Here is an 18848-nt window from a genome sequence, read left to right on the forward strand (position 1 = left end):
TCACAGGATCAAAAAAAAAAAAGGAAATTTTACATGACCAGCTTTGAGTAATCATAATAGAATAACCGAGCATCACAAGCGCTGACTTTGGCTGACTTCTGCCTGATGGATGCAAGTTCCCTTGTCTCCAAGCTGAGGCTTCCATTGTTCGTCTGCCTGTTGTTCACTTCAAATCTACATCTTGCTGTGACCGTTTTGTCTTCAATGAATGGCTGATGAGCTTAGATTAAAAAAAAATGTTAGTAGTCGGAATGTGGTGCTTGGCTTCATCTTAATTGCCCGCCTCTAGAATTCTAGCCGCTGCAGTTGGCGTGCTAACAGCGCAGCGAGTAAGCCTACCGATACAAAATCTGCACAAAAACACACTTTGACGTTCGGCGATGGACGTCGTGCCGGCTTGCGGACCACCGTTGGGACCGAGCAGAATGTTTCACAGCGATAGTTTGCGGGCGCCTGGTCTTGGAGCGCGCTCGAGGGCGTCGTTCAGGAACCGCAGCAAGCTCGGCGGTAGCGTCCTCGCGGCCTGCTTGGACAGCGTCCAGAAGAGGACCCGGCCAACCTGGGAGCCAAGGCCACCGCCGGCTCCCACTGGAGGTCCCTGCTGTACCTGCGTGCGATGGCCATACGGTTTTGTACATACGAACTGGTGTTCCAGGGCAATGATAGTTCTCAGTCTAGCAAAACTGACCTCTGTCCTGAAGAATTTTCACCTTTCTACGGATTACGTGCATGTTGTACAACGTACCTCGTCGCGTCGCACTCAACGCGCTAATCGATTCAGGCGCGTTGACGGACGCGAAATGCTCGTAATTGTGTGTTCTTGCGTGCGTGCGCACGTGCATGTTTATTTGATCATTTTCTCCTGTCAGTTATTTTAACACGAAAGTGTTTTATGCCGGGGTCCACCAAGACTTCACTGACGTAATACGTCATAGAACATAATACAAAGAAAGAAACCAGAAGAAAAAGTTTCACAAACATGCAAAATTTGGAAATCGAACCCACGACCTCTCGGTCCGCGACGATAGATCGCCGAGCGTTTAACCCATTGCGCCACAAACGCATTTGCAGAGAGCTACACAGACGCGCCTTATATATCTAACACTCCTCCGTGTACCCGCGCTCTTGCTCGGGGCGGTGCCGCCGCCTACGAGCAGAAAAGAGAAGTACTGCATTATGACACTAACGCGCACCGACAGTGAACGCTTCGGTGGTATCAGCACTACGACGCCTCGATGCCAGCATTCGAAGGGACGCTGGCATCAAGAAGCACTACCAACGCCACCTAGGTGGCGTTCACCGTACTCAGCACAGCGGAGCGTGGCCTCCGCAATTAGCTCTGAAAATGTTTCTGAAGTTGATCGCGGAGGCTGCAATTACGACGCGCTGTACGCGCTGATTTGACTCGGTGACGATTCAGTTACGTGCTTTGTCTTGCGCGTTGTATTAGTGTGTCAGTTACGTGCTTCGTCTTTCGCGTTGTGCTAGCGTGTGCAGCGTAGTGCAGCTTCCATATGCACGACGGTTGCTCATGGTCATCGACGTTGGTAGTCGTGATGGAGGAGACGTGCCACCAGGCGTCAGCGTGGGTGCATCAACGCCTAAGGGCGCTTTAGCCACAAAACACCAATAGACATTATATATCAATGTGCAATAAACATTATACTACTTCTGTGAAGACAGGTTTCACTTTCGTGTTCTATACCGATTCCTATATAAGAGGGATCAACCACATTTTTTTTTATTCACTTGACAGTCAAACGGTGTAGAAACGCTGGCGACGAATGTTGCCAACATTTTTGATGTCAATCAATCAATCAATCAATCAATCAATCAATCAATCAAATGAAATCTGCGCTAGAGCAACGATTATACTTTTGAACCCAATTATTCGACAGCCTTCAATCAATTACTTAATCGTTGAATTGGTGCCATTTATTTCCGCGCGTACCGTACAAAAGAAAAAGAACCTATGTGACCAAACTGCATTGCATGCTTGCTTGAAGTAGAGACTGTGGAAGTGAAATTTGTGAGGGTGCAGCAGTGGGCTATAAACATTGCGGTGCTACGTGAAAGAAAAACAAAATATGGAAACGCCGGAAGAAAACAAAAATGTCGGTGGCCACCAAAATGTCTTCGATGACCCAAAAGCGGATTTTTGGAATGCTCACTGCGAACTGCGCTAAGAAATTTAAGCGTGTTCGCTTGACTCATTTGAGATGCCTGACTTTAGCCGATTCATATGAGTATATCGATCATGGTCGAAGAAGTCAAATGAACGACAATGTAAGTGTGAGATTTGGTATTGCGAGGAGTTCTACCTTTACGCAGTGAAAATACGCTCAAAGACTTGGTAGCAGCGCGTAAGAAAAATGAAAAGAGGTGCAGCGACAAAAGGTCGACAGAAAATGTAGAGCGCTGGTTTTCAACTGCAAATACATTGAAAAAAAAAAATGTCAGAAAGTCACGTGGTTACAGAAGAGACTCAATCTTTGCGCATGGTATTATTGAAGGCTTGCTGTTATTTTTTTCAAAGTTAATACAGTTGAAGACCAACGCTCTACCTTTTCTGTTGTCCTTTTCTCTCCGCGACTCTTAATTTTTCTCACGCGCTGCAACATGTCTTTGTTTAAATTATAACTAGCCCAACTCCCTGCCTTGAAGTACGCTAAAGTACAGTACACGTTCACGTAAATGTGTACTCTCCGGGCAGGTTGGTGCGACATACTGCGCGATTAAAGAGCGCGAAAAGACGACCACAAACAACACTTACACACCGGAGCAGTCCTGGTCCAATATGTAAGTGTTCTTTTTTGTAGTAATTTCGTGCTGTTTAAACTTGCGAAAGGTGTCACTGCGCAACCGGGGGCGGCGAAACGTTGCAAACACATTGACCACTCGCGAAGTGTATCGGAAATGGCGAACGCAAGTATTAAACCTTCGTATAATCGTACGTTCTTTCACGTGGCACTGCACCTCGACTCCGGAAAGTGGATGGTGGCAGAGGCCCTTGGCTAACGTGGTGACGGTGTGGCAATAGCGCTCCTCGGCGATCAGCTAGCGAGAAAGTTAATTTACTTCGCCAGGCACTTTCGACCGTCTACTCGAAGGCACTATAGAGTCGTGATAGCCGAACAAAATTGTAGGAATCGCTAAGGAAATTTATCGAAACGCAGCACCCACTACAACACGAGGGGAGGCACTGTCCTGCATTCGGCGCTAAATTGGCGTAACTTGGTGTAACAGCAGCAGCGACACCTAGCGCCTTCGGTTACAGCCTCCATTACAAAAGAGAGGCTGCTAACATAGTGGAAGGTTGGACCCCAAACAATTTTCTGATTTTTTCAGAAAACAAGGCCTTGTTATTTCTATATATGTTATTTCCTTAACATTTCTGGCTAGGACAGCGTGGTGGCCACCTCTTTCGAAAGGGGAGGGCCATATTAATCATCATCGCATGGAGTCGATAGAAAGGGCATCGAGTCAATGCTCGTTTGCGAATACGATGGTAAGAGGTGATGTGCAGTAGTAACCAGTAGTCAGATCACCTGCTTACCAACACTTCTTCAGATGCATAGTCAACGCTGGAATCTTCGAACTTTGTGAACTGGAATTTCCCGTTGGCTTCCCGGAGCCGCGCTGCGGTGGTGACCATGACGTCATAATAGACGACGTCGCAACGACCGCTTCCTTGAAGGGGGAAGGCCTCGTAGAGAGATCCAGCCACGGAGTACTGCATCCTTCCGGAAACCTTTGGAACTTGGAACGTCAGGTGAACCTTCAGGTTTTCAGTGTCCGCCCTGAGGTTGGTGATTTCGAACGTGGAGAGGTTCCGGATCTGTAAGGAATCGGTACGAAAAAATCAAACAAACCGGGAAGCAATCGCAGAAGAAGAAAAACAATAGCAGAGTGAACGAAGCCTGTGTAGCAAGTGATCGTGCTGCCATTTGGGTCCGCTTGGAATTTAAATATATCACTCCTGGCAATAAAGGGTTCTGCGTGTTATGTCGATAAAAAAAAAAAAAAAAACTGTGCAGTTGTTTCCCGTAACGCAACGGGGACAAGCTGCTACGCATCAAGGGGCCTATTTTTTCCTCAGATTGACTGATAACGCGAATATCATTTTAATGAACACGCGTTCATTCTCGCCATTGATATTTTTCACCCCTCTCTTTTGTACCACCTATAGGTGGTACAAAAGATTCTGTTGCAGATGGCTTAGCATTTTAAGAGAATGAAAAATTGCCAACACTACCACTCATACTTAGGCATATTTGCGAACTCTAGGGACAGAATCCTATAGAAACTGGCTGATATTCGTTCGCGAAACAATACCAGGCTAAATGACAAATTAACAATCAATTATTTGTACTCTTGTCGAGCATTTTAATGTTAGTACCAATCAAGCTGACGATTGTGTCAGTGCTGTTCTAGAATGTCTAGATGTATGCCGCTGCACGAAAGTGCTTATTTCGATTTAGAAAGAGCGCATCTGCACTTTCCAAAGGATTTTTTGGTTGTGTGCAGCAGCGATGCGTTGAAGCAACGACAGTTCATTTCGAGTGTACTCAGCGTTATCATTTTCGGGGCCATGTCGATTTCTTCCGGCTAAGCTTGCGCTCAGGAATTAAGGAAATAACTTTACAATTAGCGATGCGCGCCCAAGTCGTAGCCTGGCCGAGAATGGTGAGAAGGCTCTTTGGACGTAACGTCAGAAAAATCAATTTCTTGGGTACTCTTCAAAGTATACCGCATTACTTAGTGTGTAGACTGCCACGATGTCTCCGCCTATTTCCTCCCACCTCCGCGACCTCGGTTGTCTGTGCTAGCTAGCCCTGTGAGGCACAAGAAATCACGTCACTCATGGGCGTCTATTATGGGCCTGACAGTTGCACTCTTCGGCTGATAAGGTTCGCTTTTGCGCGTGAAATCGATCGCAATTCATTACGCTGTAAAAATTACCAGCGTCAACTTTCTTGCATTTCTGAAATAAGGTTATCAGCTCCTTCAAGTGTTCCATTGGGTTAAATTGCACGCCGCTTTTGATAAAAATGTTAATGAGTATAATTTGCAAAATTACTTGTCTAACTACTACATCTATTCATCAAGTAGAAACACTGCGGTAGAAACACTCAAGAGATAATAATCTAATTATGTCATCTTCCCTCTTTTTAAGGAATTTCCAACCGATTTCGCGAAACACCCGGTATAACCATCTACTTATTCATTGTGAAACGATGAGCGCCGACAGCGCAGTGAAAAGAAACAGAGGTGAAAAAACACTCATATTTTGCCGACAATTTGTCCTGTACAGCATTAACGTTTTTTTCTTTTTTTTTGCTTTTCTGGTTTAGATGCTTGTGGAGGCTTACACGCGCAGTGACTGATCGGTGGTTTACCTGAATGTGGAGCAGCTGAAAGCGAAACGCGTCTCCTCCGAAGATGGAAGACATGTCCGTGGGAGGAATGTTGAGCGGGTCCATGGCGGATATTCCCAGGCTAGGGTAGCCGGTGAGCATCACGGATCTGAACTTCTCCAGCTTGTGGTGCAGAAGGTCCTCCATGTGCCGGTCGTAGTAGGCACTGTTCGGAGAGCGAGCCTCTGTCGACAAATGAACGTGATCAGCATGCGAATATATTCAGATTCTATCTTGTACTGCCTGTCAAGGCATTTATCCTCGACAGATACTGCGTAACAAAACGTCATTTAGGCGGCTCAACCAAAGCAGAGATGCTCGCACGAAAGTACAACAGTGCTGAAGTTCCACTGATGCAGTAGAAAAGTTTTCTTCTAAGTGTAGCTTGCATATATTCCAGTACGCCGGCAAGAAAAAAAAAAAAATAAAGTAAGCGGCAGTACACACAACTCGCTAGTGGAAATGCATTCGTTGAGCGGGCTCCGAGATAAATTAAACGAAGCAATAGATGTGTTTCAGCGCAAGCTTGCACAACTGCTTTGCTACGTTGCATCAACTGGCTTCTATTTGTTAATTTGCTTACCTCTCTTCTATGGGGAATTCTAGGAAGATGTTTGAAAGCTCCTGCTTCGCTTACGGTTTCCAGGTTTCGAAAGGCGTAATGCATTTTGAGAATAAATAAAAGTGGAGACTGACGTTTCAAATTCATGATATTTAGACAGAATTTCTTAGGAAATGTCAGCAGCTATAATTTCTTTACTTGCGTGAACTTTTTTTTTTGTTTTTGGTGGAATTTCCTCAGCGTAAACTGAACTAAAAGTGGAGAAAGAATTGCAAGCCATGGGCAGTTTTAATTTAGAAAAGTAAGCGACGCTATAGTTTAGCTTTCAATACAAAAACATACGAGAAAATTCACCAAGGGTATTATTCACGTGTACATTTTTCCTCAGTAATTACTAACTGCTAGATCTCACGCGCGAACTCAAACTCCTGGCTGATTTTGAGCAATTATATCCATGTATAAACTAAATCTGGCAACCTTAATTGGTAGATGCATCAACGGTCTAACAGGAAACCCACTACAAAACCTAACCAACGCTTCCTCTACCGGAAAATAGGGGTAAGCGAAGCTTGTCCTGGGTGCACCCAAACTAACCATGACGCGACCGCTGCGACGGAGAGAACGACGTCACTGACGGTATGCCCGCAGTCCGCAGTTGTCGCTTGCGTTCGATGCCTCGAGTTTGCTTGGTGGCGTGGTGAGCAGCATTCGCCCGCCCCGTTGCCGCTTGCGATTATTCGAAATTAAATTGCTACAAAATTAAACATGTCCGTTACGTAAGACAATGAAAGGCTCATACCCCCATAAGCAATGGCTCATACCTCCGTAAACGCGGCCTCCCCGTTACGACGACAGAAGTGAAATTCTACGCTGGAATGATTAGCGGCAACGCAGCCAGCTGTGGAAGCAGGCGACGACGACGAACGCGGGAGAGTGGCACGAGCGCGCGCCGAGCACGAGCCCACGAGCCAGCTGCGGAAGACGACGACGACGCTCGAGTCAATGCTGATGATAACTTTTGCGTACACGGACGCCACCGAAATATGTGCCTTATAACAAGCTTCGCTTGAAAATGTGAATGGATGGATGCGTTAATGAACTGAGACAGCTATTGCCACTGCTATTAACTGCCACTGTAGTCTTAACTAGAGGGACATAGGTTAAGAAAGAACGCTTTCATGACTACGTAACATAGTTGCAACCTCAGCCACTGTCGTAGCATGGTTGGCGGCGAAGTGCAGGAGTACAGGAGCACAGCCGCTGGATAAAAAAAAGCACTTTTTTTTTTATCCAGCGGCCATGACAGGAGCATGACACTGATTTCGCCCTTGAGACGAAGCGTTCTGCTGCCCTTTACTCAGTGTATATCTAATCCGAAGAAGACGTGAGAACTAATGAACTTCGCTTCAAGCACTGTACAATTCACCGTGAGTACTCTTCTATCTCAATATGCGTAGGTCGGATTTCTCATTCGAATGTTCCCGTGGCGGCTGTGCAACTGGTTTTCGGCGCGAGCTCTATGTCAGTGCTGTGCAAGGACGAGGTTGTGTAAGAGTAGATACTCACCCCAGCCAATCTCCTGGCTTCTTGCATTTGCGGTAGCTAGCACCCAAATGCCGAGCAACACTATGCACACCTTCATTCTGAAAACAATCGACAAAACAAGAATTAGCGGTGTCTAGGTATATAGTGGCGTATAACAATTAAGGGCTATTTGCGTTAACAAACGCGCATTGTGCGACTAGATTTGCATTTCCAACACGCAAATTAACGTGCCTTCTCTTCCAACTACATTGCTGCGAGAAGTAAAAAAAAAAAAGAACAAAAAAAGACACGTGCATTAGTCACGTTTAGGTGTCTTACAGCTAGGAGAGAAAATATTAAAGGTTGAGCCTTCCATACTGATGACGACGGAATGTTTGCATGTCTTAACAAGTGCACACGTAAAGACAGGACGAAAGAAGGCATACACAGGACAAGTGCTAATTCCCGCGCGTCTGTCTTGTTTCGTTCTGTCTTGAGGCGTGCGCTTATTGAAACCTGCAAATATGAACCAACTAGCCCTGCCAAACGTTATTTAAAAAGGGAGGATTTAACGGCTACGCTAAGGCTTATACGACTTGCAAATTCTCATGCTGTTCTAAAGGCTTTCTTCGCAAAAAAAAAAATGCTTTTCTCATGAATATCGGCACCCACTGTTGGAGCCAACCTGCCCTAGTTCAGTGGCTAAGGCGCCGCGATGCTGAGTTCGATTCCAAACGCGACGGCCGCATTTTGATGGGGGCAAAATGCAAGCATGCTCGCGTGCTTCAATGTAAGGGCACGTTAAATAAACCCACGTGGTCAAAATTAGATCCGGAGTCCCCCACTACGGCGTGCCTCATAATCAGATTGTGGTTTTGGCACGAGAAACCCCAGAATTCCATTAAAGTTTAATGGGTGAAGCCGGGTGCTTCTTGTGCCATAAACAACAAGAGAAACAACAAGAAATATCTACCGGTAAACAGTCAATAATACGAGTCAGTCAGTTATTTCGGCCCGGACCTGAAATACATGATGACCACCTTAAGTGCCTGTCGAGAATTCGAGCTACATATTCACTAAATTAGTCTCACATAACTGCCTTCCGCGAGTGACCATCAGCTGTGGCGATCGTCCCGTCAGCAGGATGATCGCAATCGCGAGTGGCGGTCGCCCTGAACACAAGTAAATGAGAAAATGTTTTACGCGAGAGAAGTTTTGTAAGCGCAGCTGGCTTCGTTCTACCGTGGTTTCTAAACACCCAAGACCAAACTAAAAATTATACCCGACACATTTCTCAGTAACGCTTAAGCCGTGAATACGGGGAATAATGGCTTCCTTGACTAGCTTCACAGATAATTCGATGACTCTCAACAGCGTCTACGTGCGAAGGCATACGTTTACATACCTTTCTCTGGCCTCTAGATTCAGAACTTGGCCCATTGCGCAGAATCACGCGCTTACGCTTTCGGAACGAAGCAAAAGCTGTGCATGAATAGCAGGAACGGAACGAAAAGCAAGACGTAAAAAAAAAAAAAAAACCGAGAAGAAAGGAAGGCCTAATGAACAAGACCACCTGCTACGTGTAATTACTTGTAAGCGCGATGTGACACCTCTACGCAGCCGGCCGCTAAGCATGCTTTAGCCACGAAGCTCGTTGCTCGAGAGGCATTTACGCCGGTGTCACATATATTAAAGGCAATGAAAGCACAAAAACGAACAGTATAACTGTTCTTGTTTTGTTCATAATTCGACTTTCACACTGCCCGCACAAATTAAACGCTCTTCTTTACATTACAAAGTAGCGTAACTGGTACCAAAGTGTTTATCTTCGCAGCAAACATTTTTTGGGTAAGTCGTCGTACGATCAGCTGATTAACGAAGAGCGCAAATTAAGACGACACAGAGCCTGTCCTCCCTTCACTCCCCAGGCGCTGTGTCACCAACTTCTTGACATTGCAATGCTCAACGCATCAAATTTTGCTACGCTGAGTTCAGTTTCATACATCAAAATTCTGGTGGAAGTGCAGAAAACTTAACGTGTAGTTAATAGCAACGTTTTGATACACTGGAGCAAATTTTCAGTTGCGCATAGTTCATCAAATCAACTACTATTTATTAGTTTACTACACTATGCAATTACGTTTTTGCTCCAGTAGCACTCCATTCTTTTTTTGTGCAAGTACACTCTGGATGGGCAGAAACGAATGTGAACATGTTCTAATTTTTCTTGATGTGCTGCGTTTAGGCATTACCGGGTTAAAAATACAATCGTATTTAACTTAGCTGAAGCCATTCCGTGCGTGGCTATTATCTACAATCTCTACTAAGTTCTGGGGTTTTACGCGCCGTAACCGCGACCAGGTTAACAGGCACGCCATTGTGGGGGACTCGCGATCAATTTTGACCACCTTGGGTTCTTTAACGTGCAACGAACTCTATGTGACTGTCTATATGTAGGACGTCGTGCGGGTCGACCAGAAATGAAAATCTGTACGACGCAACGGCCGCACAAGGAGCAGCGCGAGGACGGTGCGTTGAAGCTTTAGGTTAGAGTTGGTCTCGTACACGGGGCGTTCCACTCCACCAAAACAAGGGCTACACGTTAGAAACAGTTCTGCAGGCCTGCCAGTACGCTTCTCAAACGTCGCAGTGGTCGTCTGAGTTGCGGTCGGTAACTGTTTTTGCCACTTCGTGACTGAGTTTCGTACGCTCCACGAACGCTGCTATTCGCAAGCTGCGCCAAAACTGGCTAGGCCGTCGCGTCGCACAGATAGCCATTTCCGGCTGACTCGCACGACGTCGTGCACATAGACACAGTCAAGCCAAATACATGAGTGTTATTGCATTAATTCGAACCCGCGACCTCAAGCTCAGCAGTGCAATGCCATAGCCACTTGACTACCAAGGCGGGTCTCGAATCAGGGCGACACTTGCATCCGCGAGACATCCAGGCCCGGTAACCCATAGCAGCGGCGTCCCAGCAACCTTGTCCGGACAAGGGCCACTCACCTTTATCGCCGATGCCGGTGTCTCGCCTACTGCGTCTCGCGTTGCGTGTGGTCGGTGAATTAAAGGGAAGCAGGTATGGGCGTCCGGACACGAGACGGGAGCGTCGGAAACTAAGACAAGACAAAGTTGAGGAGGTTGGTAAATACTGCGAGGGCAAAGCAAAATGCAAAGAAAGCAAACAGAGAGCCATTGAACCGGTTTCCTATCGCTACACGTCCCTTCTATGTGAAGCTCTCAATACTGCCTATAGCCCCAGGAAGTGAGATAAAGAAGGAGCGAAGCTAGAATTCAAACTGATAAAAGAACGTGTACTACGCTTGTATAACGTAAGCCTATAGACCTGCTCGCTCCGATAACTCACAAAACGGACGCTACGCATATAGCTTGGAATGCAGTTGCGATATGTGCGGTGGCTTGTTCCTTGAGTGACGTGATATGATTAAAGTTGACCTAAAGTTGACCTAAAGTGCACCTGCGCAGGTAACCGATATTCTGCTACGGGACCGCGCAATGTGAGCCTTCTGTGTGGGCACGTGCGCGCGATCGCATGCCTGGTGGATCGGTTTCAAGTGCGATTTGTGGTTCAAGTGTGAACAAACGCTGGATTGTGGCGTGCGGTGTCTGCGTCTTTTCTTCGTGTTGTGTTTATATATTGCGCTGGTAACGTGAACCAAGAATCTAGAAACAAACTAGCCCGTTTACAGCTTCAGGGAATAGCGTGGTTTGGCATGCTTTTACAAAGGTGTTTCGTACGTGTAGCCTGTTTATATCTCTCAGGGAGGTGTTTTTACCTGTGCTACTTACTAGAATTCTGGGAGATGCCCCAGCATAAATGCGCCCTTACCCGTTGGTTACGCTGCTGGCTTTCAGATCATGAACATAACGCTACCCCGTGAATAGAACACGTCAATTTGTCTAGGCTTTTTCCATAGCTTTTATCACAGTTGACATCTCTGTTAGTTACTTCATCCTGTTTGTTTTCCAGACAATGCATCTGTGTAGGCTACGTGAGAGAACTACGTATTTTGGAAGACAGCGTTATCTGGGCGACAAAAGGGGGAAATCGAGGTATTCTGCGCCTTTCAATGCCACCTTCGCTAACGAGGCAGTATCAGGATTTAGGTTAAATTATGCACCACTTGGTATGATGTGCTAGGACAACCAAGTGGGCGTTCGCCTAAACTTCCAAGATGGGAGCTTCCCATGTGCTATTGTCAACACATAGCCTCCAAAATCGGACACCCTCTATACCGTCGCACCTATACCAATCCTGCATGGTGGCCGTGAACAAGCTAAAGGACGATGTAAAGTACGGCTGGAGCGGGAATTAACGTTTCAAAAGTGAAGTTGCAGAGGCCATCTTACCATGGGCATCGAGGCAGAGGGCGGCAGTTGCACGAGATTTTCACCCTATATTACAATTCACAAGTCAGGCTATAAATATCCTCGTCGTTTTCTTACTTTGCGACCCCTCCCCGACTGTCATGACCGCAGCCGCTGCTGCTGTCTTGCCGAATAGCTCGCAGCAAAAAAAAAAAAAAAAAAAAAAAAAAAGAAAAAAAGAATTACGGGCCCGATGGTGGGGATCGACCCTCGATCGCCTAGCACAACAGCCCGATGCTCTAACCTTTAGGCCCTATGGTTATCGCGCGTATACTTCTTTATGCCAATACTGACTAGTTCTTTGAGATGATTGCCGCGTGTATCACATTGCGTAGCACGGCTGCGCGAGGCCACATGCGCGCGCGCCAGCTTCCTTTACTCCAAAGACACAGGAATAAAATGTAAAAATTGATAGCATTTCATTAGCCGCTTCACGAAAGCTTAGGTTCACATAGATCACCATATGTGCGTTGGATTTGCATATATTTTCTTTAGTTTTTTTTGTCATACGAGTGACAAATTAACACCAAAGCCATACTTATTATCCACCATGACGTCCACTTTCACCAAAAGTGCGTTTAGCAGCCAACAACGAGTTGTTAAGCGCAAGCGTACATGCCCCGCCCGCGAAATCGGCGAGATTAAATCGGAGGCCGCCGAGCTGGGAGAGGTCGAGCGAGCGCCGGAGGAGGAGGTCGCCTAGAGGGAGAGAGGAAGAATGCTCCGGGGACGTATGGACGAACGCGTGGCGGAGAGGGGAGGAGGAAGGAGGCTCAGTGTCGCGGAGGAGGAGGGTTGGTGGAGGCCCGCTGGGTTCACCTGTTGTTACTGACTGTGCGCTATGGATCTACCAGGTTCGTCTGGCATTCGAGAAGCCGAGCGAGGACGGAGCCGCAACGCAAGCGGCGGCAGGCCGAGCGCGAGTCGACCGACCCCGAAGTCGTCGGGGTCGGTCGAGCGAGGGTCCGTTGCAGTCTTTGACTTTGGGACCCTCGTCTGTATAGTATCATTTACATAATCATTGTATTGAATGGATAATAAACTGAAACTGAACTGAAGCGCCGGGTACGAGGTTCAACAAGACCGGCAAAAGGCGCGGGCTAGGCGTGCCCAGGAGGCTCCCGAAGAACGTGCTAGGCGGCTTCGACAATGCGGGTATGTCAAGCAAGACCGCATAGCTTAGGAACTCCGGAACAGCAGACATACGCTTGCGCGTAACTCGCGTTCACGAAGTGAAACGTAATCATTTTAAAGCGAAGCTTTCTTTACCTTTTCTCTTGACTTTCCGGGCGCTGCTATACTACGCGCCACTGGGTTTCTTGCAACATCTCCATATGGCGCTCACATCCGCGCAACTCTAAGGCCCTTACGCATCTCTAGAGTTACTGTATATGGCTCCCATATGGCTTCCTGCGGGAGCCATACACAGTAACTCTACGCATCCCTAACGCATCCCGGCCGGTGCCACTGCGGCGGCGTTTCACTGTTTGTGCGTATGGCACGTGCTGTGCGTGCGTTCCTATGCGACAAAAATGCAGGTGCTGGGCTGTAGAGGTCGCGTGGTGGGCGGTGACAGTGTAAACATTACAATCGTGCACAGCCTGAGGGAGCGCTTGGAGCTGGCGTCTCTGCCGGCAGCCGTGGTGGTGAAGCACGCTGCGCTGCCGCGTCCTTATGTCAAACGTCCGAACACTCCTCTCCAGCAGCCGAACGCGCAAGAGCAGTCCCCTTGCTGACTAGCCGTTGTTGAGGAAATGTTCTTCTGTGCACTTCTGCCACAATGCGATGTGCCACGTGAGGCAATGATAATGGTGCGCGTGTGAACGCTTAGAATTGTTCCCTCGCTTGCCGCACACATAGTGGCACATGCACAGTGCCCCAAGTCGACCAGATGTTCATTAAAGAGCAGCGCATATTCATGGCGCAGCTCGCTAAAGCGTTGGCGTGAAAGACGTTCATTGAAACGTGCCACCTACCCAAGTCATTTGTGGCGCAGCCTGATAAAGCGTCGGGTTGCTGTGTGACGTGGGTTCGATTCCCCTCTTACTTTAAATAATCTTTTTTTTTTGTCATTGTAGAGTCGCACACACCTACTGGCACCAGTGCTCCAAGTTGGCGTGAAAGAGTTCTATTGAAAAGCGATGCATACTCGATCAATCTTGCATCTACGTGACCCATGTCGGCGGGAAATAGGTTCGTTGAAAAGTGGCACATAGTATGTAAATATTGCCACATAATCACTGATTCAAGTTGGTCCGTTGGTTGGTTTCGAACCCTGTTGCCTCAGCATGAGCCTCCCGATGCTCTAACCATTCGACCACGCACTGACTACACAGCGACCAGTTTGGCAGGAAAACGGGTTGATAAAAATGGGTGCGGCTTAGCTCAGCTAACCCTGGATATGCAAAGCGAAAGCTTGGTTTAGCCTGGTGAAGTCTGGGTTTCACATGGTTAATTAACCTTTGATTTATCTGTAATTATTATACTTAGGTACACACTCATCGTTGAGCCAGGTATAAATTAATCATCATCATCAGCCTATATTTATGTCCAATGCAGCACGAAGGCCTCTCCCCGCGATTTCCAATTACCCCTGTCTTGCGCTAGTATAAAAGTATAAAAGTTGAGCAGGTATAACTTATAAGCCAACAAGTCCAAGCCTTTTGCGAGCCGAACGGCTCGCTCTTCCCCAGTTTCCGACGCTAGCTTCGCGCGCTTGGCATTCCGGACCCTCTCCAGTGAAGCAGTTCGCCGGGCGATATCCGCGGGGTGGTCAGACGGCGGCGGGCTCGGCCCGGCGATTCACGTGATGCGTTGCCGAGGCTACGGCGCAGCTGCGGTCAAATGAAGGTCAAATTGCTGGCGACGGCGAAACTCGGCTCAACTAGGTGAGTAAAGCTTTCGCTTTAAAAACATATATAAATAGACAGATAGCTAGCCCCCAGAAAGTCCGTGAAGTACTCTAAGAATGCTAAAGCATTAAAAAAGTACATTATCATGATGCGTCAATGCAATCACTCTCTTCTTTCAGCAACGATACAAACGACTGTCTGACGCACTTGTCGTCATTAAAGGTGTATTAAATACGCTTCGGCTATCCCCCTATTGTAAACGAGTCGTGATGCCGATAGAGCATGCACGGTGGTCCTTTCAAACAGTGGCTGGCATCCACACACGGTGCAGTGCTGGACCAAACAGGAACAAGGGGGGGGGGGGGGGGGACATCGTAACCGTAGAGTTTCAAACAATTACTAGAGGGAACTGTGTCGCTATAGTGCCTACGGGAGCTGCATGCAAGCAGGGTGGTTTCGCCAGCATGAAGGGTGACATTTATAGATGTGCCTAAACTTCATCCTTCTGGCTTTAAACGGCTTCATGACTTTGTAGACTGATCATTTTCAAGAAATTACTGCGTTATAAATAATTAAATAAAGATTGTTAAAATTGTCTGACGGCAGGATTCGGATACAGCACCTCTAATACAGACGCTCGTTAACGAAACCACTACGTCACCGACGCTTGGACAAGCGGAACCGCTGTAATAAGCAGCGATTATGCGTGTTCGCAGTCTTACTGCCTTTTGCACTTAAAGAATAATAGATTGATTTGAAATTTAGGCCAATGAAGGCGGATAAAGCGTAATAAACAAGCCCACAAGCCCGAAGATCAGAAAAAATCCATGTACTAACCATAATTCCCATGGCGACTGAAAGATCGCAGCGGCAGAGTTACATTTAGTAATTATTGTATAAAACTCTGTGATCGTAACGGATAGCTATGTTCCCGCAGGCGCACGTTTAGATGTCCATTTTTCTTTTTTTTTGTTCACCTGTTCCATTCGACACTTAAGATTCGCGTTTTCCCAACGAGCCTCACTTGAAAATGTAGCGCTTTGTGTGTGCTCCTTCGTTCGTGTGTGCAGTTTCGTCGCACTACCGGCACTGCTTCAATCATGCATGTTTTGGAAGAGTGAAAGTACAGTAAACACCAAAATTTTGCCGACCCCCGCGAGCCCCTGCTAGACTACAAGTCACCTAGTCGTGCGACAACTACCATGCTCGGGCGGAAATGCGCCCTCTTGTTCGCTGAAGTGTCAATATTTCCGCGCCGCGCAACGCTTTTTTAACAGCGAAGCTGTTTAAGCCGGCCGTAATGTGTGCCGCGAGCCGCGAAACCTCGCCGAGCTATGACGTCACTGCGTTGCCTAGCAACCCCATATCAGCTTGTGCAATAGCTTCGCACTGCTTAACAGCGGAGCTGTTTAAGCCGGCCATAATCTGTGCCGCGAGCCGCAAAACCTCGCCGAGCTATGACGCCCCCGCATTGCCTAGCAACCCCATACCAGCAGTGCGATAGCTTCGCAAGACTCCGCGCCTATACACTGCGTGCAGCACGTCTGCTCCGCTTGCCATAAACGTTGTGTGTAGTAAGTGTGAAGGTGGGGTTGCTAGTGTGCGGGTGGTAGTAGCAGCCATGGGGAGACCGAGGAAGAAGCGCACTCCCGAGGAAGAGGCCCCTTTCCGGGAATCACGCCGCTTGGCCAAACAAGAATACAATCGCCGGCGTCGAGGTGATCCTGCAGAGAGAGCCAAGGAAGCCTAAGCCAAGCGACGGCGCAGAGTCGAAGCTGCGCCTCGCTTCTCTTAGCTCTGGCAACGCTCCTCCGCCGCCGCGCCAGCGATGGCGTCACTGAGCGTTGCATAGTGCAGCTTGCAACATCGACACCGCGTTCCAATACCAACACCGCGTTCCAGCAGACCCGCTCCATCAATGCGGTCGCCTAGCAATCAATTACCCAGCTTTTCCCAGCTATGTCATTGCTTCGCGCCGAATTCTTGCTTTGCTTAGTCTTGGCAACACTTGGTGAAGCTTGGCCACGACGTCACATTGATTTAAAGATTAAAGACACACCCTACTCTTGTAGAATTTGCACTGAGTAAATGTAACATGGGACGGCCGAAGAAGTACAAGACTCCCGAAGAAGAATCCGCTCAGCTGGAAGCTCGTCGTGCCGCCAACCGAAAACGAATGCCGCGATTGCGTGCTAATCCGGAGTATCGCGCCGAAGCCGCTGCTGCTAAACACGCCAAGGCTAGTAAAATCTGGATCGATCACCAGCTCCGCTGTTTACTCCAGCCTTGCACCACTAGTGCAAGGTGCCCACTTTTTACTTCCTCGTTCTCATGTAAAGCGGGCAGCTCAGTGGCACGCGGCTGATATCCGCTTAGTGACAGGCAGCTGATATCAGTTCCAATTTTACTGCTCTCGAGTCCGAAGAGCGTCGCCATGGTTGCCGAATTAAGAGCGCGCCGCGTGAGGAAGAACAAAAACAACAGAAAAGCCTCGTGCCAAGCAAGAAAATTGACAAGCCAGTGAACAATAAGAGGACACATTTCCAGCCTGGTGCTGCTCTCGACGGCCGCTGACGCACCGGAAGCGTAACGGAGAGTCAATTTGGCACGCATTTGCGTTGTGCGTAAACTTTTGTGGTAGACTGTATCTCATATCCATTTGAACTACTAATACGGTGTTCTCCACATAAAAAGAAAAGAATGATATAGCCTCACCTGTTTACGTCGACGGCAGCGGAGATCGATCCACTTGAAAATTTCTTTTAAATCTCCATAGCACAGGTGATAGACTCTATAGACTAACACGAATGTTTTGCTGTAGGGGAAAACAATGTTGCGGTTATTTTTTTAGACATGCAAAGTTCCAGAAAAAATGTGACGATCAGACAGCACCGCAACTTTAGCAGACACTGGCTCGCGCATGTAAATATTCTTTGTCTGGTATCCATTGATAATCATCATCATCGATCCCTTTTCACTGAAACTTACCGAGACTCACAGTTATGTATTAAAAGTGAGTGAATTCATTAGCTAGCATGCCGCCCAATGAGTGCTTTACGCATTAGGTAAGGATGTTCGAAGCTGAACGTTTCGTCCCGAGCACAACGCAAAGGAGCGACGAGCACTATTACATACTTCTTTGTCAGCTACTACGAAAATTCAAAGTATGGATGTTCGAAGCTCGGCGTGCCGTATAAACTAATCAGTGGCAACTGGAACATTCACAAGTGAGTGGGTAGACAGTGAGTAACGTATTTGCCATCGCACAAAAAAAAAAAAAAGAAGAAGAACAAGACTACCTGTGGCTTCAAAGGCATTGGCTATCAAGAAAATAAATGATGAGGCAAATGACTAATTCTCGTTTATTAAAGCGGCTGAATGTGTGTACCACTGTTTTGGGAAAACAATTCCTAGCCCTGCTTTTATGGTGCTATGGTTGCGCTCGTGCTCGGCACGCGCTCGTGCCACTGCTCCCGCGTTCGTCGTCGTCGTCTTCCAAAGCTGGCTCCGTTTCCGCTCATCATTCCAGCGTAGAATTTCACTTCTCTTCTGTAATCGTAAGTGGGAGGCCGCGTTTACGGGGGTATGAACCATTCATTGTTAGTGTCCTAACGCGCGCTCCGCCGGAGCGTTAGGACACGTCGTCAGTTGCTCCTCTGGGTGTGGTTGGAGAATGACGTGCGTTAACCTAAGGTCTAGGTGCCAGCGCCATTAAAGACACTTAAAGAGAACGTTAAGGTCGCCTACAATTTTTTTCTTTTTAGTACGCGCATCGCACGGCATTGCGCGCAGCATTTGGACGAGGCGTAACGAGCTCGGAAGGATACATATGCGAGATTTACATGTCCTCTGAAGCTTTGGCCAAAGTTTCGTGTCGTTCACACACTGAAGAAACGGCTTTCGGCGCCACGCCAGCGTGATGCGCTGCAATCAAAAACAGATGCAACGGAGGCCGGCTGAGGCAGGCAATGAACGCCTTACCACGTGATCAAATAAGGCGGCGCCCACCGGAGCGTGGTGAAAATAGCCTATATAACATTGATTTTCCATAGTGCATGGAATTTTTTTTTTCATTTGCGGGAACTAAGGAAATAAAGACAG

General features: G+C 47.6%; 1 protein-coding gene across 1 annotated transcript; it reads right to left on the bottom strand.

Annotated features, from left to right (window-relative positions):
• Positions 1–80: 80 nt before the first annotated feature.
• On the bottom strand, positions 81–11984 carry LOC119448557 (uncharacterized). The gene is made up of 6 exons (XM_049665441.1): positions 11878–11984; positions 10513–10622; positions 7546–7622; positions 5400–5602; positions 3557–3838; positions 81–607 (listed from the first exon to the last, which is right to left on the bottom strand). Exons 3-6 carry the CDS (start codon positions 7619–7621, stop codon positions 431–433), a joined length of 738 nt encoding a protein of 245 aa, XP_049521398.1. The 5' UTR covers position 7622; positions 10513–10622; positions 11878–11984; the 3' UTR covers positions 81–430.
• Between the last annotated feature and the right edge of the window lie 6864 nt (positions 11985–18848).

This window comes from Dermacentor silvarum, chromosome 4 (genome assembly GCF_013339745.2).
Source record: "Dermacentor silvarum isolate Dsil-2018 chromosome 4, BIME_Dsil_1.4, whole genome shotgun sequence".
NCBI classification, from domain to species: domain Eukaryota; kingdom Metazoa; phylum Arthropoda; class Arachnida; order Ixodida; family Ixodidae; genus Dermacentor; species Dermacentor silvarum.